Below are 20,732 nucleotides of genomic sequence, written 5' to 3'. Positions count from 1 at the left end.
CGAGAGCCTGGGTTTCAGTGCTTCATACTGTCTCTGGCTGTGATAAGTGAGAGCCTGCTCTGAGTGTCCTCTGGTGTTGATGGATGTTCCCAGTTTAAATGGAAGCACTCCTGTGTGCTGTCCGTGTGGGACTGCGGCAGCGAGTGGTCTGTGACTCGCTTCCTTTAATGCCTCACACTTCTCCTTTCCAGTGTGTTGAAGAGATTCTGGGATACCTGAAGTCTTGCTTCAGTCGAGAGCCAATGATGGCGACCGTGTGTGTTCAGCAGGTAAGCAAGGAGCTCCCGGGAAGTCCTTCTCCCTGCACGTCGCTGGCGCGCAGCCTGGCGCTCAGGAGGTGTTGCATGCGGCAGCTGCACCAGCCCGCCTCTGCTCGCTCGTTCTCGGGCCAGGAGGCTGCTTGTCCCCTGCGCCCCTGGAGGAGGGGCTCGCCCTTGGGGACAGGCTCCCATCCCCCTCCTGCTGTCCGAGCGCCCCTCCCACGTCCGTACGGCCGGAAGTCTTGCTCGCGCATCCAGTTCGTTTCAGGTGGACTCAGTGCGTATGTGGGGAATTCCACGTTAATTCGACTGTCAGTGACTTCAATTCTTCTGCTCCAGTTGCTGAAGACTCTGTTTGGAACAAACCTGGCCTCCCAGTTGGACGGCCTGTCTTCGCACGCCAGCAAGTCGCAGGGCCGTGCGCAGCGCCTCGGCTCCTCCAGCGCGCGGCCCGGCTTGTACCACTACTGCTTCATGGCACCGTACACCCTCTTCACCCAGGCCTTAGCGGACGCCAGCCTGCGGAACGCGGCGCAGGCAGAGCAGGACCAGGACACCGCAGGGTAACCTTCTGAGCGCCCCCTGTGTTCTCCAGAGCTCTCTGCGGTGCTGAAGGCAGGGCCCCCCCTTCAGAGAAGCGTGTAGCCCAGTGAGAGACAAGGGCCTGGGGTGTTCCCATCTCGGCGGGTGGGGCTGGGCTGCGGGACAGGAGAGCTGACGATTCAGCAGACCGGGAAGGGGGTGCGTGTGTCTGACACTGAAGGCGCGTCGCCGCAGGGTCGGGTCCTGTGTGTTGCTGGCGCCCAGGGGGCCCGCTCGGGCAGTGCAGGTGTGCTGGTGTACAGAGGACTGGTGGGTGGTGTGTTCCCAACTTCATGGATAAAGCTCTTTCCACTTAATTTATGGCTGTGTTGCACTTCCCCAGTGGCTCAGGTGGGAAATCATCTGCCTGCAGTGTGGTTCGATCCCTGGGTTGGGAAGATCCCCCGGAGAAGGCAATGCAACCCACTCCAGTACTCTTGCCTAGAAAATTCCATAGAGGGAGAGCTGGTGGGCTACAGTCCATGGGGTCACAAAGAGTTGGACGTGACTGAGCGACTTCACTTTCTTTTTTGCTTGCTTTCTTTTTTTAGGATGTCTGGAATTGCAGTAGTTGTTTCTTAAATTACTGTTAATTGTTAATGCATATTTGAGTTACTATGTAGTAGCAGTAGAACTCCTGGGTTTTTGTTACGTAGATTTAGAGTATTTTAGGAAAATGTCCATGTTTTGGGCTTTAATTGGTGATATACAGACTTTTTCTAAGTCTCAGGACTGCTATTGGTGCTAAGTCGGTTCAGTCGTGTTCGACTTTGTGTGACCCCATAGATGGCAGCCCACCAGGCTCTCCCCCGTCCCTGGGATTCTCCAGGCAAGAACACTGGAGTGGGTTGCCATTTCCTTCTCCAGTGCGTGAAAGTGAAAAGTGAAAGTGAAGTCACTCAGTCGTGTCCTACTCTTCACGACCCCATGGACTGCAGCCCACCAGGCTCCTCCGGGATTTTCCAGGCAAGAGTACCAGAGTGGGTTGCCATTGCCTTCTCCGACTAGGGCTTTTTAAATTTTTGTCTAATATGGGAAATAAGTAAAACAAGCAAATGTCTGATCATTGTCATTTAATATTACGTTTCTTGAAAAGGGTATTTGCTGTAAAAGTTTAAAGAAATCAAGCTATGCCTTCTGAGTCTCCGAGCCTGGCGCCTCCAGCCCCTGACCCCGGGGCTGCGTGAGTGTCTAGCAGCAGTAGCGCTCTGGCCCAGGTCACCTGCTGCGGGTGACGAGTCATGGTGGTCCGTCCACCATAAACTCAGTCCTGTCTGATGGCATGCCCAGTCGCTCGGTCGTGTCCAACTCTGCGACTCCATGGACTATAGCCCACCAGGCCCCTCTGTCCGTGAGATTTTCCAGACAAAAATACTGGAGCGGGTTGCCATTTCCTTGCCTGACTAATCTTCATTAAAAGAAGAGCTTGATGCCGCTACACCGAGTGGCTGTTGAAGTCCTTTTGACCCTGAAATGTTCTGATTCTGTGAGTTGGAGTTAGCTTGACCTGGGTCTAGCTGGGGACACAGGAGAGTATGTAAGGGTGTTCTTTGCTTGCCCTCTTTCCTACCTGGCAGGTGGTTTGACGTCCTCCAGAAAGTGTCGACCCAGCTGAAGACAAACCTCACCAGCGTCACAAAGAACCGAGCAGACAAGGTAACTGGGAGCCCCTCAGGTTGCGGCTGGAAGCGGCTGCCGCTGAAGACTCACTCGCGTGCTCTTTCTCCTTCGCAGAATGCTATTCACAATCACATTCGCTTGTTCGAGCCTCTTGTTATAAAGGCTTTGAAGCAGTACACGACCACCACCTCCGTGCAGCTGCAGAAGCAGGTGCTGGACCTGCTGGCGCAGCTGGTGCAGCTGCGGGTCAACTACTGCCTCCTGGACTCAGACCAGGTGTGACACTGCGCCTCTGCTCTGCCGTACCTGTTCACGATGTAGTGAAGGTTACCTGGGAAAGACGCTGGAATCTGCCGTCAGGAAGTGTGCCTTTCCTTCCTGCACTGGCTGCTGCCTCTCCTCTGTCTCACCCACGGTCGGGCGCGGAGGCCTGGCCTGCGGAGCCTCGGCAAGCTCGGCGCCCTCAGCTGGGCTCTCCAGCCTTCACGCTCCTGCAGTGGTTCCTCCCATCTACCCACCTGCCCCCACCCCAAGAGTAATTTGAATTTACGGTTTGGGGGGACATCTGTGCAGAATCCAGAGTGTGGTTTTAAACAGCTTATGAGGAACGGTTGCCAGTTTCAAGCTGTCACCTGTTGCAAAGGCGTGTGGTCTGTCGGGCAGCGGCTGGCCCCTGCGCCCCAGCTGTCTGAGCCGTCCCGAGGGTCCTCACTCGCTTCCACTCCGTGGGCCCTCACCCCCGCACCCTGCTCTGGCGTGTGCCACTGTGGAAAGGCAGATCCCTTCATGACGTGAATTCTCTGAAAGCAGGAGTCAGGCCAGCCAAGGTCACCCCGGGACAGTTGTGTTTGGGGCGTCAGGATGTGACCATCCCTGTTGGGCTGTGACCGTGGGTCGCTTTCCTGGGCGAGATAGGAAGTGTTCTGAGGTGGAAACGCTGCAGCTCTCCATTTGCCCCTCAACGTCACCGTGTTGTGGGTGCTGTGGCAGCGTCGCTGCCCTGGGGAAGCTCGACGGAGAGGTGACCCCGCTTTCCCTGCAGTGCTGCTGGGGGTCCACCCGAGGGGAGGGGCCTGGGGGCTTTGTGTTGGCCAGCATCTTCACCACCCTGCTCTCCGCGCTGGTTTTCAGGAGGACATTCTCCACAGAGCTGTTTTCCTTCTCTGGGGAAACGCTCCCAGGGGATGGTGGTTCTGTCGTCTGGGGAGGGGACACCCTCATCCGCGGTGGGGTGGCTGTGGCCGAGGGGAGGCAGGCGTGGGACCTGCCGTGGGGCTTCCCGGGAGGAAGCAGGGCCCGGCGCGGGCTGGCTCCACTTGTCGGAGCCCAGCAGGCACCTTCGCAACTCCTCATGGAGACCAGTCCTCTCAGTGGTGGTTAGAGGCCCCCTCTCTCCCCAGGTCTTAGGATTAGTTGCGGTGATGGCCTTTATGAACAGGGTAGAAAAACGGAAGAGGCCCACGGTTTGCCTCAGTTCAGGGCATGGCTTACGGAGCCCCTGCGTGTGTCTGTGTCACACCGGGGGCAGGAGGGAGCCGGACATGAGCTCCGAGTGTCAGGGTGGAGAACGAACACGCGCCTAAAGCTCGACATGGTCGTGAGCAGTCCCGGGTGTGGCCTCCACTCACAGCCATCGCGCCCCCAACAGCCCTGGGTGCCCGGCCCCTCTGAGCGCTGGTGCTGTGGGGAGAAGGTGGGCTCAGCTGGACGTCTTGTCCCTAAGCCAGCTCAGGACGCCCAGGCTGCCGGGCGTGCCGCAGCCGGACCAGCGGGACCTGTGCTGCGCCCTTTGGGGGCCCCCTGGTGGCCCCTGGAGCTTCTCGTTTGTTTCTCCCAGGAGGTTTCACCTCAGTGTTGAGTAAACGAGTTTAAAAGGGTTTCTGCAAGTGTCTTGAAACTATCTAATCTGACCGTAGCATACATTTGAGTTCTTGTATAGAAGCAAGGTTGTCTACCGTCAGGAAACTTGTCAGAGGTCTATACAGATGAGCGCCAAGGAGAGTAACCTTGTTTGCACATTTTAATTACTGATGTGAAAATTGTATTTCCTGCCTGTAGGTGTTTATTGGATTTGTGCTGAAGCAGTTTGAATACATTGAGGTCGGCCAGTTCAGGTAATTGCATTTTGTTACTTTAGACTTCTTGTCCTTGTTACATAATTACATGTAATTTTATTTTATTTTCATCCATTTTATTTTTTTGGCCACACCAAGTGGCATGCAGATCTTAGTTCCCTGACCAGGAATTGAACCTGTGTCCCCTGCAGTAAAAGTGTGGCGTCTTAATCACTTCCTACTGGGGAAGTCCATACGTGTAATTCTAGATTTTTAAGATGAATGTTTACTTTAAAGATCGCTGGGCGTTTTTGCCAGGCACTGTGTTTAATGAAAGTCTGATCAACGTGCTGTGGATTTTTGTTTCTCTTGAAAATTAATGACTTAAGTATCTCAAGCCTTGTTGGGAGGTCGTTCTTCACCTGACATTTACACGTGTTGTCAGTTTTCATTTCAGATTTTAAAGCATTTAATTATAATGGTTTTGCTAAATGAAATCTTATTTGAGATAACAGTAATTTTTTTCTAATCTTACAGAAAACAGCATTAGATATGGTTATCTCTAGTAACTTTACCTTGCTAGCCTGTAAGGTTTTAATACTTCATCCTGTAAATATAATTGAAAATGAAACTCCTTTAGTTTCTGAGCCACTTAGTCGTGAGGGAAGTGTGGTGCAGAGGAGTGTCCTGAGCGGCCCGTCCGCCCGCCTCTCCCCCTGCCCCCGGGTCTAGAGGCCCATGCTCTTGTTCTTGGGTGTGTCACCCTGACCATGTGATTGGAGGCAAGTTACCTTTTCTCCTTTGGGTGCCAGCTTCTTCAGTGGCAGGGTGAGGGGCAGATGGAGGCGCCCTGGGCTGCGGTGATGAGGGTGCCTCCCTCAGGGCCCTCACTGAGCCCTGCCAGCTGCCTAGCGCCCCAGCGGGCATGGGGGCCCCGCCCCAGACAGGGACTTGAGATGAGGGTGACGGGACTGAACCGGGTGCCGAGGCTCCGAGCGCTGCCCCCTACCCCACGCTCTCCTGTTTCTCATATGCATGCTCTCCACTTTGAATCAGGAGTGTTTTGGGGCTGTTAATACGATGATGTTTTTTCATTTTAAAAGGATGTCTTTGGATGTTTCTGTTTCTAGGGAGTCAGAGGCGATTATCCCAAACATCTTTTTCTTCCTGGTATTACTGTCTTACGAGCGTTACCACTCAAAACAGATCATCGGGATCCCTAAAATCATCCAGCTCTGTGACGGCATCATGGCCAGCGGGAGGAAGGCAGTGACGCACGGTAATGGGGGGCGGGCCTCTCCCTGGCTCTTTGGTCTGTGTGCTTACACTGCCTCCCGCTGGCTGTGCGCGTGTGTACTCTGGCCAGAGGTGTCTGAAGAAGGGAGTGTGGTCCACCTGGGTACAAACAGCGCACGTGGAGTCGGCCATAAATACTCTTGTCTATCCACATGAAACAGAAAACTTTAAAATCCAGCTTCTGTAAGGCCACTGGGTTTATTGCCCAATGTCCTGGAAGGTACAGTGTGGCCTTGATTCAGGACCTTGTTTTGACTGCCTGTTTCATAGGAGCTAAAGTGAGGTCCACAGAGAGCGACCCGCAGCCCAGGCACCTGCTGCCGCCTGGCGCAGTGAGGCTGTGCTGTGGGGAGGAGTGTCACCCCTCTGACTTCCTCCCAGCTCGCCCTGCTCGTCTTATGTGGCGCTGTCGGCAGAAGCCTGGAGGCCTCTGCGCCGTGGTGGGGGCGCCTCCTGTGACCTCTGCTGGCTGCCGCACCGAGGTCCCCCTGTGCTGTCCCGCGGTGGCGGACCTCCCAGGCCGGGGGCGGGGGTACGCAGGGCTCAGCTCCTTTCCGCCTCCACGCTAGCAAGGCGGCCAGCCTACTGTAGGCCCCTGTCCCGGCCTCGGCAGAGGGGCCCTGACTGCATGTGCCTGGGCCCTGGAGCTGAGAGTGCAGGCCTCACTGGAGGGGCGGCTGAGGCTTCCCAGACCAGAGGGAAGCAAGTTCTTTGTTTGGAAAGAAAGTTGATGGACAGTCAGACCTTATTGTCTCCACTACAGAGCCTGGTCATCTGTGGGAAACTCAGCCAGTATGTGTGTGTGAGTGTGTGTATGAGTCTGCATGTGTGTGAGAGAGAGAGAGTGTGAGAGAGGCTGAGGGTGAGAGTGTGCCTTTCAGTAACTTGGTGACTTGGCCCGGCTGATGCTCCTCAGTGAAAGGCCTTCCTAGTTTACTCCTGAGGGTGTGTTCAGCCAAAGACTTCACTTTGCTGTTTTGAGTAAAGACATGCCTTGAGGGGGAAACCCTTAGTCTAACGAGAGACTGAGTTGAGTTGCTTGAAACACTATAGAAATCTAATACTCTAAGTGTTTTCTGTGGGAAAGCATCTGTGCTCTTTTCAGGTGACTGAGCAGATGGTGTATGAGGTTAGGATGCTGCTGTTTTTTAGTTTAAATTCAACTTTTGAATTTGTGTCACTTTGTGTCAGAAGTAATGTTATGTCACAGAAGTCCTAGTTTTCAAAAAGATTTCACAACCTTGTGAAGTGTCAGGGAAGACCCTTGACCTTCCAGGATGGCGTACAGATAATCTCTGTGCACTCCTGGGTAACCTGAAATTATCCCTGATCGCCAAGTCGAGTGTGGATCAGACCTCTGTTTCTTGGAAATCATCTGGAGGCGTCAGTGTCGTCTCCCGAGCGCCTTCTTAGTGTCCTTCTGTGCCCACAGCCATACCTGCCCTGCAGCCCATAGTCCACGACCTCTTCGTTTTAAGAGGAACCAATAAGGCTGATGCAGGAAAAGAGCTTGAAACCCAGAAAGAGGTGGTGGTGTCGATGTTACTGAGACTCATCCAGTACCATCAGGTAAGGGGTGGGGTAGGGGAGCAGGAGTGGCAGGAAGCCTGCGGTGGCCCTGTCCACTCGTCAGCGAGTGTGGCTCTGTGCCAGCCCTGGGCTCTTGGGCAGTGGGGAGACACTGCAGGCGGAAGGCTTAACGGGGTCTCTCTTTAAGGCCCCACGCCTGGCCGATGGTCATAAGTTCAGTCAAGGTGGTGGAGGACCCTTTTCCAAAACAAGGACCAAAAATCAGTCAGCAGCGTTGATCACGGTGCTGGAGTTCTGAGTAACTGTTTTGAAAGATCTCAGCCTGAAGTGATTTCAACACTTGTTTGTACATGTATTTACCACCGTGTTGGTGGAGGACCAGAGTCTTTGCACTGATTTCTGGCTCCGCTTTCCTCCAGGTACATTTGGAATTTCAGATGGTGTGAGGCCGTCTGAAACCTGGCATTTTAGAGAGCCCTCTTCCATGACTGGCAGGGGCCTCGCCCTCATGGTCTCAGTAATCCCTGTTACTGTTTGTCTCTGGCACAGATTCTCTCACAGAAACTTCTATGCATTCTCATTTTGCTTAACCTAGGTAATATTTAACTAAATACTTAGCGTTGAATTAAGTCCCGTAGGATTAAAAGTACAACTTCCATAAGAGGGTCGAGAGCCAGTGCCCAGCTCTTGGCAGGCACATGGGCTGGTGTCCCGCGCGTCCGCAGCCTGGCTTACGGGACAGAGCGCGGCTGGCCTTGGTTTGGGAAGACGGGCCACAGCGCAAACTTGCCTGCCTCTGCGTACGTGCCGCTGGGTCCTGGGAAGGGAGAGGCCGCTGTGGGAGGAGGCGGCCGGGCAGGCTTTCCAGGGAGTGGGCTCCGCCTGGAACATGGCATTTTATAGACTGGGCTGTAGACTGTCTCTGCGATTAAGCATTTTCAGCTTTGCAGGCTGCCTGGCACCTGCATCTCTCCCTGTCTGCTGTCGTGTGAGCACCGTCCTGGCAGCAGGTTCACGGTGGCCCCATGCCAGCAAGGCCGTGTTTATCAAGCAGGCGTTCAGGGGTCTCTGTTTAGGAGGGATCACGACCAAACTGGGGCTCACCCACGGAGAACTCTTCTGAAGTAAACCGTCTTCAGGGGGAGGGGAGCTTTGCAGAGCGCAGAGCAGAGGGGAAGGCTCACGGGAGCCGGGGACCCAAACCGTCTTCAGGGGGAGGGGAGCTTTGCAGAGCGCAGAGCAGAGGGGAAGGCTCAGCCGGGGCCCCTGCGCGGCGGTCCGGTCCTGCCCCTGTGCTCTGCCCGAGGCCGACAGGCGCCCGGCTTTCCTCTGGTTGGAGCCTGGGAAGGCCTGAGGCGTGGCCGCGCTGGGTCCACCTGGTGTGCACGGCGCCTGGGGCGTGCGGGCCGGGCTCAAGCATCTGGGCCGTCCCCGCAGGTGCTGGAGATGTTCACGCTGGTCCTGCGGCAGTGCCACAAGGAGAGCGAGGACAGGTGGAAGCGGCTGTCCCGGCAGGTGGCCGACGTCATCCTCCCGATGCTGGCCAAGCAGCAGGTGCGTCCCCCCCCCCGCCCCCACCTGCGCCTCCCGTGGGGCCAGCCTTGGAGCTGCGTGCTCAGGCTCACTCCCAGCGGGCGCGTTTCATCGGCGTTAACTGTGCACCGGGGCCAGTGCGGGGCCCGGGTCAGAGACGGCCTGGCGCCCACGCGCCTCGGGGCTGCCTCCTTTCCGGCTCACCCTGCCTCCCTCCTGTTTGCTCTGTCAGGGAGGGTTTTCTCTTGCTGCTTACAGAGTAGCTTAGCAGTAAGCCGACACTTAGGATCTCTGGTTGAACGGTGCCATCGGTGGGCCCCACGCGTGCAGGGTTGAGGGCGGGACTCCCTGCCGGGTGCAGCACCGCCTCGGAGTCAGCAGCAGGGACGCGCCAAAGACGGTCACTCCAGAGGCCGCTGCCAGGACACCCTGCCTGCCGCCGGCACAGCTCTGGCTGTGAGGTGCCGTGGGTGCCGCCAGCAGGTGCCCGTCAGCTCGTCCAGGTCAGCCAGCTCGGGAGTGAGTGCTCTGGGCGGTGCGGTGCCCATGGCTCTTGGTGCTGACGGGAGCGGGTAGGCCCTGTCTTCACGGCGTCAGCTGCTTGCTCTGCTCTCGTCACAGACCGTCATCCTGAGGCCGGGGTGGGGGCCGGGGAGCGGGGTCATGGCGTTTGGTAAGAACAACAGATACATAGGATTTTTTTGATGACTGGCACCTGACATGTGGCTGCGGGATCTCAGCTCCCGACCAGGGATCAGACCCAGGCTTCAGGCAGTGGAAGGATGGGTCCCAGCTCCTGGACCACCAGGGAGGGCCTGACAAGACGCAGTTTTAATGAGTGGGTGGCTCCGCTGTTTGCAGCTGGCCGAGGCATCCATGGCCGCAGGTACGCGTCTTCACGGTGGGGCTCCGTGAGCTCTGCACTCCTCTCACCGCAGACACTGAGGAGGCAGCGGGCCGGGGCCGCAGTGCGGGGTGAACGCCCAGCGTACCTTCCCCTGCAGTGGCACTGTGTGCCGGGTGGTCTGTGGGCCAGGGGCACAGCGCAGGGTGCATCCGCACGTCCCCCACGACCACGCCTGCCCTCCTGGCCCCGGAGGATGCTGGCCTAGGGCTGGAGACAGCCAGCACAGGGCCTGGTTACTGTCTGTAGCGTCTGACGAGGGTTGTGGAGGGGGGACGCGAAGGACGTGAGGGTGACCTGAGCAGATACCTGGGGAAGCTGTCTCTGGGGGGGCTGTGGGAGAGCCCTCAGGGGGCTTGGTAGGAAGGGGGGCAGGGTGAATCTGAGAGCTGAACAGGCGGTCAGGGTAGGGGTAGCGGAGAGAGCCGCTCACAGCTCAGGGCCTGCATAGACCCGGGCATGGGGACAGAGGGGCAGGAAGGGGCACCCGCTGGACGCAGCTCGGATGCACAACCAGCGAGCTGTGCTGACAGCTTCAGTGGGCGTGAGAGGAGGGGCAGGTCAGTGGCTGCAAGGTGATGGCTTAGGGGCCACCTGGACGGAGCGAGATTCAGGGGGAGCTCGGAGCCTCATCCGCATGTGTTGGGTTGGGAGAGCAGGAGGTCCCCGAGGAGGCTGAAGCAAGACCCTGGGGTGCCAGCCTGGAGGGGGCGGGGGAACTGCGGGCCAGGGTGGGTGGGCAGTGGGATGCGGCCGAGCCCCGGAGGTGTGAGGGGCCCTGCGGACCAGACGGGGGCAGGGCGGGGAACCGGAGGAGCAGGCGGCACGGTGTTCTGAAACCTAGGAGAGAAGGCACTCCCCGCAGCCGTGGCCATGTGCACCCTGTCAGCAGTGACGGGCTCAGCGGCAGGGCGGCGGGCGAGTGCGCTGTGTGCACACTCAATCGGGACCATTCTGCATCCTTTAAAAGTAACCTTAAGGTTTGAAACCCGTTCTTCATTTATTTTTTAGTGGAAAAAAAACAGAGACATAATACAATTTTTCGAAACAACTTAAAAACTTCTCTACAGGTACAGGAATGTGGAGGAAGTTAAAGAGAACTGCACTAATTTGCGAACGTCGTCTACTCGGTGGTGGGGTGGGGATGGAGTGCAGGTGAAGAGAGTGAAAGAAGGTAGAGGACAGAGAGTGACGCCCGTGTGGGGGAGCTGCGCGTGCAGGAAGGGGTGCAGGAGGGGCCGGTCCCCGGAGCGGTGGTGACTGTGGCAGGCCATGCGGGCTCAGCTGAGTAAATCTCATACTTGGATCTATTTGAATTTGTGCAGAAAGCATATTTGGTTTATTTAGTAAAAATCTAAATGAAATGAAAAGATTTCCATCGTGCGAAAAAAAACGTAGCTGTTACGGTATTGTTCTAAAAAAACGTTTCCTTGGTTTGCTACTGACGTTGAGTCGTATGGAAGTTTTGCGGGGTGGGAACGATGGGATGGTCCAGGTCATCAGGCCGTGAGACACCTCACGTGGAGGGCAGCGTTGACCTTTTTTCTGCTGGCTTACGGGGAAACATCTGCGACATTCACTCGCAACAGATGCACATTGATTCTCACGAGGCCCTGGGAGTGCTGAACACGTTGTTTGAGATTTTGGCCCCCTCCTCCCTACGCCCTGTGGACATGCTTTTACGGAGTATGTTCGTCACCCCAGACACCCTGGTGAGTACCTGGCTCCTGGTGGCGTTCTGGGTCCCCCACCTGGTGCGCCTGGGGGTGTCTGCAGGGCTGGGGGTGGAGACTTTGCCTGTTTCACGGGGTTCCAGACAGCACTGAGGCCGCTGGTCCCAGCCGCACTTTGAGAACCAGCAAGACAGGGACTCAGGGGGCTTTGTCAAACTGGGGGTGAGGGGGGTCTCCGTAACTGGCGTTGGCAGGGGGGTGTCTGGCTGTCCTCCTCAGCAGCGCTTCCCCGGCTCTGTCCCCAGGCAGCGGTGAGCACGGTCCAGCTGTGGGTGTCAGGCATCCTGGCCATCCTGCGGGTGCTGATTTCCCAGTCGACCGAGGACATCGTCCTGTCCCGCATCCAGGAGCTCTCCTTCTCTCCGTACTTGGTCTCCTGTCCGACAATCAGTAGGTTAAGAGATGGGGACAGTACTTCAGCACTGGAGGAGCACACTGAAGGGAGACAGATGAAGAATCTGCCGGAAGAAACATTTGCCAGGTGCGTGTCACGTCTAGTCCGTGGCCTTGGGCTGTTGTGTGGTGTTGGAGCCCTAAGACCGACAAGGTGGCTTAAGGAGCCGGTGTGTTCTCTTTGCCCAGCCAGCCTCGTCTCTGGCCCTTGGTCCTGCCTCTCTGCAGGCTCGGTCAGGTCCTGAATCAGACCCTCTGAAGACTGCCCAGACTAGTCTGTGGGTGCGTTGCCTGCAGAGAGTTGGAAAACGTAGGAAGACCCACTAAAAAGACCCGCTTCTTTTCCTCCCCACTGTGTACTGCCCTCCTGACAGCATAGGCAGTAGAATCCTGCTCCCTGCCAGGTGGACTGCTCTGCTGTGCTCCCCTCCGTACACTTGTGTGTTCTTGGTCATCCAGTTGCGTCCAGCTCTTTGCGACCCCGTGGACTGTAGCGCACCAGGCTCCTTTGTCCGTGGGATTCTCCAGATAAGAATACTGGAGCCTGTTGGCATCCCCTCTCCGGGGGATCTTCCTGACCCAGGGACTGAACCTGCATCTCCTGCATCGCAGCCGGGTTCTTTACCACTGAGCCCCTGGGAAGCCCCACCGCTGTATTTGTGGTGTCAGATCGTGTCTGCCCGTGTCGATGTTGGGAAGCTCCTTGGAGGCCACGCTCATGACTCGGGCACTGTACAGACTTGCTGTTAGACAAGTGTGCCTCCTCGTCTGCTGTACTCGGGTGTGCTCTGAGTTGGAGCCTGCAGAGCATGTCCTGGGCGCTCACTTCCTGCCTGCGTGATGGCCGTGTGCCACCCTTGGGTGGCCGTAGGTAGAGGTCGTCATGGAGATGAGGCGGGTGAACCTGGTCAGCACGCAGCCTGCGGCTCACACTGTCGCGGTTAGGCAGGTGGCTGAGGTGCAGGCTGCAGGAACGCCCTGTGGTGGGCATCAGCCCGCTTGATGGCTGAAAGCCTGGAAGGAACACCACAGGTCCCTTGAGCCTCCTGACACGCCCTCAGAGGTGCTGTGCTTATCCCATCTTGTTAGGAAAGTGGTGCACAGAGAGGTCAAGTGGCTTCATCCAGGGCCTCTCTCCTCCTCTCATTGTATTGGGCTTCCCTGGTGGCTCACACGGTGAAGAATTTGCCTGCAGTGCAAGAAACCCAGTTTCGATTCTTGGGTCGGGAAGATCCTCTGGAGAAGGAAATGGCAACCCACTCTAATATTCTTGCCTGGGGAATCCTAAGAACAGAGGAGCCTGGCGGGCTGTAGTGCGTGAGGTTGCACAGAGTCGACATGACTGAGCGACTCACGCTTCCCTGTTCTGCTTCTCTTGCGTTGGACTCCCCCTGTACCTACCGTGTGTGTGATGTTCGTGGGTGTACTTCTTAGGAGTGCTCTGTGACAGTCACCTACTTTTCTCTCCCCTTCTCCCTCTCTCTGAAGGTTTCTGCTCCAGCTGGTTGGAGTCCTCTTAGAGGACATTGTTACAAAGCAGCTGAGAGTGGAGGTGAGCGAGCAGCAGCAGACTTTCTACTGCCAGGAGCTGGGCACGCTGCTCATGTGTCTCATCCACATCTTCAAGTCCGGTAGGTGCACCGCACTAGCCTGGCTAGAGCGCCTGTGCCCCGCCCTGCCAACACACCCGGCGTGCAGGTGTGCGCAGAGCCAGCTCTGCTGTGCCCTGTGTGTATTTGACGGCGCGGTGCTGTGCGAACGTGAATCTGAGGGCCTCTGCTGTGTTAAAGATTCGGGAAGTCAGGATGTTCTGTTGCCTTTATGTATGATTGTGAATTTAAAAAGTCATTGCACGAGAGAGAGTGAGAGAGATCACAAAGTCCCTGCCCTGTAGCAGGCATAGGAAGGGGCCCGAGTTTTTCAAGAGGAATGAGCGTTTTCAAAAGCAGTGGTCTTGCTAGTTATCGGGTAGAGGCATATCTTTCTTTGTCCAGCAAGAAAAGCGAAAGGCAGTTCTAATCTCGGGGAAACACAAGCAGCAGGAAAGCTTGGCCCAGACCCGCGGTACACCTGGAGGTGTGGGAGCGGGTGCCCTCTGCGTGGCGGCCCCCAGTGTGCTTCACTCTGTGGCCACGTTGCCTGTTTCCATACCTCAGCTCTTACTGTGCTGGCTCTGTTGTCTGGTGGGCTCCCTCCCCATGGCAGAAGGGAGGGTCTCTGACTTGTGCTCTCAGGGCTGCAAGAGTCCGGCCACCCTGGGCCCGCTGAGAGGTTGGACAGCCTTCCTTTGTGGGAGGGGTTACTTTCCAGTAGCACGGGGAGAGAAGTCATGACAAACCGAGATGCGAGTTAAAACACAGACATGCTACTTTGCCGACAAAGGTCCGTCTAGTCAAAGCTATGGTTTTTCCAGTGGTCACATATGGATGTGAGAGTTGAACCATAAAGAAAGTTGAGCGCCGAAGAATGATGCTTTTGAACTGTGGTGTTGGAGAAGACTCTTGAGAGTCCCTTGGACTGCAAGGAGATCCAACCAGTAAATCCTAAAGGAAATCAACCCTGAATATTCATTGGAAGCACTGATGTTGAAGCTAAAACTCCAATACTTTGGCCACCTGATGTGAAGAACCGACTCATTGGAAAAGACCCTGTTGCTGGGAAAGATTGGGGGCAGGAGGAGAAGGGGTGACAGAGGATGAGATGGCTGGAGGGCATCACCGACTCAGTGACATGAATTTGAGCAGGCTCCGGGAGGGGGTGAAGGACAGGGAGGCCGGGCGTGCTACAGTTAGGGTACTGCAAAGGGTTGGACACAATTTAGCAACTGAACAGCAAACGACAGTGAGCGAGGGAAGCGGAGTGGACAGAGTACCTGAGGGTCTGCTGCAGGCGATGAAAGCGCGTCAGGGTGAGCTCGGAGGCAACCACCAGACCTGAAGCAGAGCGATGAGAAGTTGCCCTCAGAGGGATGCGGCAGGGCACCTGTAGAATCAAATCCTCTTGTGTTACGAGATTTTTAATTTGCATCAAAGTGATATATACACACGAGTTCAAATCCCACTCGTGTATATATCACCTTAATGCAATTAAAGCACACACGCAGATACGTACCGTTAAAGCAGAAGGTCGGTACCATCATCACCCTTTATTCGCTTGATAAAGAGGTGCTGAGTCACCCGCCGCCGGGCCAGGCCTGGGTGTGTGGTGGTCAGTAGAGCTGATGTGATTCCTGCCTCTGCGGCTGTCAGTCCAGCGAGTCGGACAGTACACAGAGATGCCGGTACACAGAGATGCCGGTACACAGAGGTGCCGCCGCAGGTCCTGATGTCTCCGGATCAGGAAACAAGACAGTGGCAGGCAGCACGGGGCGGGCTCTCCTCGTCGACCGCAAAGCTGAGGCCTGGAGGAGAAGGAGCTGGCGCTTTGGAGAGAGTTTCTGAGAGCGGCCAGGGCCAGAGGGCCTGGGAGGCAGCGGGACCGAGAATGATGGGGCCGGATGCCTCCTCAGCTGCGCCGCGTGACTGCAGGCGCCCTCGGCCCTGGGGTGTAGTCAGAGTTTGTGATAATGGGCTATAGCTTTAAGCCACCTTATTTACTTAACACGGAAACAGTTTTCTTTCTGAGGATCTTCCAATTTATGCCCCACCAACCCACCACTGTAAGTGTGAAGTTGAGAGGATAATTAAGGCATTGAAGAATCAGTTGTTATTAGCATGTTGGTCACTTTCATATTTGGCCATCATTTGGTGTGGATCTGACCCCAGTTCACATCAGGGGCTGCTTTCCACCTTCTTTGATAAGAGCGGTACGTTCTGCGGCCTTCGCCGCACCCAGGGATTTCACGGTGCTCGCTCCCCTGCTGTTCTAACCATCCTCCTTTCCTCAGAGATCAGGGAGGACACTTTTGTGTCTGCTGCAGGGCCGCCCAGCCCGCTTCCTGCAGGGTGCACATGTTCCGTGTCTGTGCTAACCCAGCTACTTGTGCTTGCATGTGGCCCATGGGCTCTGGAAGTGTGACTGCTGTGGCTGAAGCGCTTTTACTTGATCTAATTTTGGTTAAATTTGAACAGCCACTTGTGGAGTGGAGTGTGAGCGGCTGTGCCCTGCTCAGGAGTCCCGGCCAGGCGTCGGGGCACCTGGATTTTGCAGCTCATGTCTGTGGAGATTGTTCAGTTGGTCCTTACTGTTCCTTATTCAGGCACTCAGTCGTGTCCAGCTCTGTGACTCCATGGACTGCGGCGCACCAGGCCTCCCTGTCCGTCACCATCTATCGGAGCTTGTTCAGACAAGTCCATTGAGTCGATGATGCCATCCAGCCATCTCATCCTCTTTCGTCCCCTTCTCCTTCTGCCTTCAGTCTTTCCCAGCATCAGGGTCTTTTGCAATGAGTCCGTTCTTCACATCAGTTCTTCACATGGCCAAAGTATTGGAGTTTCAGCTTCAGCATCAGTCCTTCTAATGAACTGGTTTGATCTCCTTGCAGTCCAAGGGGTTCTCAAAAGTCTTCTCCAACACCACAGTTCAAAAGCATTAATTCTTTGGCACTCAGCCTTCTTTATGGTCCAGTTCTCACATCCATACATGACTACTGGAGAAACCATAGCTTTGACTAGGTGGATCTTTGTCAGCAAAGTAATGTCTCTGCTTTTTAATATGCTGCCTAGGTTTGTCATTAGCTTTTCTTCCAAGGGGCAAGTGTTTTTTAATATCATGGCTGCAGTCACCATCTGCACTGATTTTGGAGCCCAAGGAAATAAAGTCTCTCTCTGTTTCCATTTTTCCCCCATCTTTGCCATTAAGTGATGGGACCGGATACCATGACCTTAGATTTTTGAATGTTGAATTTTAAGCCAGCTTTTTCACTCTCCTCTTTTAGCTTCATCAAGAAGCTCTTTAGTTCCTCTTCACTTTCTGCCATAAGAGTGGTGTTATTTGCATATCTGAGGTTATTGACCTTTCTCCAGGCAATCTTGATTGTGGCTTGTGCTTTATCCAGCCCGGCATTTCGCATGATGTACTCTGTCTGCATCATCATTTAGGACTTGAAATAGCTCAACTGGAATTCTATCACCTCCACTAGCTTTGTTCGTAGTGATGCTTCCTAAGGGCACTTGACTTTGCATTCTAAGATGTCTGGCTCTAGGTGAGTGATCACACTATCATGGTTATTTGGGTCATCAGGATCTTTTTTGTATAGTTTTTCTGTGTATTCTTGCCACCTCTTCTTAGTATCTTTTGTTTTCATTAGGTTCATACCAATTCTGTCCTTTATTGAGCCCATCTTTGCATGAAATGTTCCCTTGGTATCTCTAATTTTCTTGAAGAGATCTCTAGTCTTTCCCATTCTATTGTTTTCCTCTATTTCCTTGCATTGATCACTGAGGAAGGCTTTCTTATCTCTCTTTGCTATTCTTTGGAACTCGCCATTTGAATGGGTATATCTTTCCTTTTCTCCTTTGCCTTTCGCTTCTCTTCTTTTCTCAGCTATCTGTAAGGCCTCCTCAGACAGCCGTTTTGCCTTTTTGCCTTTTTTTTCTTGGGGATGGTTTTGATCACCATGTAATGTTGGTGTTTGTAAATAAGCGGCGATGGGTGTGTATTAAGGTCTTGTTTCTAGCTCCTCGTGTATTTGGACGCCATTTCTTTTAAACACACTAGGGGGCAGAATTACTGTGTGATTGGTTTTGAGATAAAATTAAATCATCGTGTACTTTTATATAAATAAGGTGCCTTTAGCATCTAAAGTTGGTAATTTTTGTTTTTGCATTGCTTAAACAATGACAATAATTACACCCTGCACTGAAAATTGAGACCTTTGAATTTGCCCATTTCAGGTGTTATTTCTTAAAATAGGAACCAGTCTGAGTAACGGCCTTGTGTTTTCACTTTGTTACCCCTCGTGTTGAAGGAGGGGAGTGAACCCCACAGTCGTTGGCCTGTGTCGGATTCCATCTGGCGCAAACAGACAAGAAGGCACCTGGTCTCCACTTTACAGGTGCTCAGAAACCGGCTGCCCAGATGGAAGCAGGGGGAGCCGGCAGCGGGCTGACAGTGTCCATCACTTTGCCACGGGCAGGGCTGGGTCTGGCCTGTGGCCACCGTGAGGCTCCCTGCTGCTCACCGTGTCGTCCAGTCGCCCCGTCGCCTGCCCCTTCCCACCGCCCTGCAGACGCCTGCCCAGCCGCGGGCAGCATTCCTGCCCCCTTGCTGCCTTCCTGCAGGCCCAGCTCACTTCCTGGTATTTTCAAAAGGGCCTATATTCCCCTGTATGTGTGGGCCAAAGCAGCATTTGTACTTTGTGGACAAATTCGTGTCCTTGCGTCCCTGGGGCATGTGGAGCTGGCTTCGTGTCCATCTTGAGGTGGGCTGGAAGGAAACAGGAATCCGCTCTCCCCTGGGGGAGAGCTTCCGGGCCCTGAGGAGAACACTGTGGGGAAGCTGGAGCAGAGCCTGCCTGGGTCTGCTGCTGACATGCGGGGCTGAGCGTAGATGCCTGCCTGCCTGGCCACCCAACCCAGGTGGTCGTGTCATGGTGGGCGTGGGGGCCACCCGGCCCTCAGCTCGCTGGAGCCTGCAGGATGGCCGCGCCCTGCCCACCCGCAGGGCTGTGGCTCGGGCTGTTCTGGCTGCAAGTGACCTGACTGCAGGCCGCGTAGGGGCTGCTGCCCTTTTTGTGGGGCTGTGTCCACTGTCGGCACCAGCGAGGCTTCCTGCCCGGAGCCCCTGGAGAGCCTGGTCTCCTTGGGGAGGAGGGGACGGTGGGGCGCCCGCTTCCATGGCTGCTCAGTTAAGGAGGCAAATTGTCAGGCTGGAGTTTCCGAAGTGCCAGGTGCCCTGGACATGTGAATGTAGGAAGGAGCCCTGCGTGTACCCCTTTGGTGTAAAAGCTTCACGTGGCTGTGAAGCGTTGGGCCGCCAGGAGCAGCACAGACGTGTCCCCGTAATCCGCTCTGTTCCGGGTTGTTTCCAGGGACGTTCCGGAGGATCACCGCAGCTGCCTCGAGGCTCCTGAGGGACGGCGCGGACGGCGGCTTCTACGGCCTGGAGAGCCTGAACGCGTGGGTGCGCTCCATGGTCCCCACGCACCCGGCCCTGGTGCTGCTCTGGTGTCAGATCCTGCTGCTCGTCAGCCACACCGACTACCGCTGGTGGGCAGAGGTGCAGCAGACCCCCAAGTACGTGCGCTCTCCCCCCGGCAGGCCCGCCCGGCTCCTGTGCGCGGCTCTCAGCGGCCGGAGCTCAGCCCGGTCTTCCCGAGGCGTTGAAAGGTTCTGCTCCCATGCCTTTCTTTCCTGGACACCATTGCAGGGAAATGTGGTTTGACTGCAGGCATTCACAATAGCCACTGCTTTTCACACGTGACTTCCTTGGCAAGCTCTTTGACACCGTTCCATCTTACGGGCCATTCTTGTCCTGTGTCCCTCCTGCTGGGTTCTTGTTCTTAAATTGGTTCCAGAGCCAGAAATGTTGCAACATTTTAACTTTGTTATAAGTTAAATGTGGTTCTGGTTATTCTTAGATAATGCAGTCATTATTTAGCCGCGTTTCAAAACTACCTTATTTTTTGTCGTTCAGAAAGACTTACTAAGTATGTAATTGTGGGTGGCCCTCTTTTTGTAAAAAGTTTCCAGGTGTGACTCTGATTTCAGGCCCCTCTTGCCCAGCCGTGTGTGCGTATGTGGAGATAAAAGCTGATCACCACCCCTCCGCACCCCCGCCCCAAACTGAGTCCCTGGGGCAGTGTTTCTGGAAGACTTAAGAGCCCCCCAGGAGAGAAAGCTCTGGAAACAGGAGGCTGCAGGGCCGAGGTCAGCCCTGTCCGCTCGGCGTCGGCGCGAGGATGTGCCGGCGGGCCGCGCTCGCAGGTGCTGGCCCGCTCTGTGCTGTGTGCCGTTGGGTGTGCGGAGGAGGAGTCAGTGTTTCCGGCCCTCCACGTGCTCACGGCGAGCTGGGGGAGCAGAGCAGTGAGCGTCTAATCTGCTTAGAGGACAGTTTAAGCTCGCCATGGTGGCTTCAGTGCCGTGAAAGTCAGGAACAGAAGGTCAGAGTCTCTTCCTTGAGAGCTTCTTCACTGTGCATGTGAATCGCCTGTGGGGCTCGTTCAGATCGGATTCAGTTCACCCAGAGAGTAGGGCCCGGGACTCTGCATTTCTGCCCGGCTCCTGGGGCTGCCAGTGTCTGGTCTGAGGGGCCTGCTCTGCACACCGAGGCCCCGTGGTGGGTGCTGTCTCCCTTCTGTCCACCTGCCTAGCACCTGCGGGTCCTCACAGCTAGCTCAGGCCCCGCCCCACCTAGTCCTGCCTGGTATGACGGGGAGGACGTGGTGAGGCTCCCCAGACTCGTCCTGGGGCGAAGGCAAGAACACCAGAGGCTGGCACCCCAACTCCTGAGTATCCGGCTGTCAGGTCCAACAGTGGGCGTGGCCCTTGGAACAAGCCCTCGTTGCTGTGCTTTTGGTTATAAGCAGCTTTTAGGGGAGACACCTGCCGAGGCATTTAGGGGTACAGTCTCTTGACCTGCAGATGACTCTTAAATGGTGCAGGCCCCCAAAACTACATGTGTATGTGTAGAGTGTGTGCATGTCTAGAGTGAGTGTGTGTGTGTGCGTGTGTGCCTGAGCACAAACGTGGCGACTTACTAGTAGTTGAATCTAGCTGAAGAGTATGTGACTGTTAATTGAGTTATTCTTTCAGTTTTTCTGTTGGCTTGAAAATTTTCAAAATAGAAGTGAAGAAAAAAGATAGGCGAGGGCCTTTAGAGAGCAGCTCCAAACAGTGGTCAGGGTAGGTCTGCTCTGGAGGGAAGCAGAGTAATAGGAAATGGGGAC

General features: G+C 55.4%; 1 protein-coding gene across 2 annotated transcripts in view; it reads left to right on the top strand.

Moving 5' to 3' along the window:
• The window catches only part of HTT (huntingtin), a 125,511-nt gene that overhangs the window by 76,062 nt on the left and 28,717 nt on the right, over window positions 1–20,732 (top strand). For both annotated transcript variants that reach the window (XM_061420970.1, XM_061420969.1), the window contains 12 exons: window positions 192–269; window positions 600–823; window positions 2,420–2,498; window positions 2,577–2,738; window positions 4,521–4,576; window positions 5,647–5,795; window positions 7,245–7,381; window positions 8,780–8,896; window positions 11,369–11,491; window positions 11,758–11,993; window positions 13,394–13,536; window positions 18,876–19,080. In XM_061420970.1, coding sequence (XP_061276954.1) covers window positions 192–269; window positions 600–823; window positions 2,420–2,498; window positions 2,577–2,738; window positions 4,521–4,576; window positions 5,647–5,795; window positions 7,245–7,381; window positions 8,780–8,896; window positions 11,369–11,491; window positions 11,758–11,993; window positions 13,394–13,536; window positions 18,876–19,080 — 1,709 coding nt within the window. The remainder of the gene's footprint in view (window positions 1–191; window positions 270–599; window positions 824–2,419; window positions 2,499–2,576; window positions 2,739–4,520; window positions 4,577–5,646; window positions 5,796–7,244; window positions 7,382–8,779; window positions 8,897–11,368; window positions 11,492–11,757; window positions 11,994–13,393; window positions 13,537–18,875; window positions 19,081–20,732) is intronic.

This window comes from Bos javanicus, chromosome 6 (assembly GCF_032452875.1).
Source record: "Bos javanicus breed banteng chromosome 6, ARS-OSU_banteng_1.0, whole genome shotgun sequence".
Classification (NCBI taxonomy): Eukaryota; Metazoa; Chordata; class Mammalia; order Artiodactyla; family Bovidae; genus Bos; species Bos javanicus.
The sequence above is the reverse complement of the archived record's forward strand: the minus strand, read 5'-3'. Positions and strand labels throughout refer to the sequence as shown.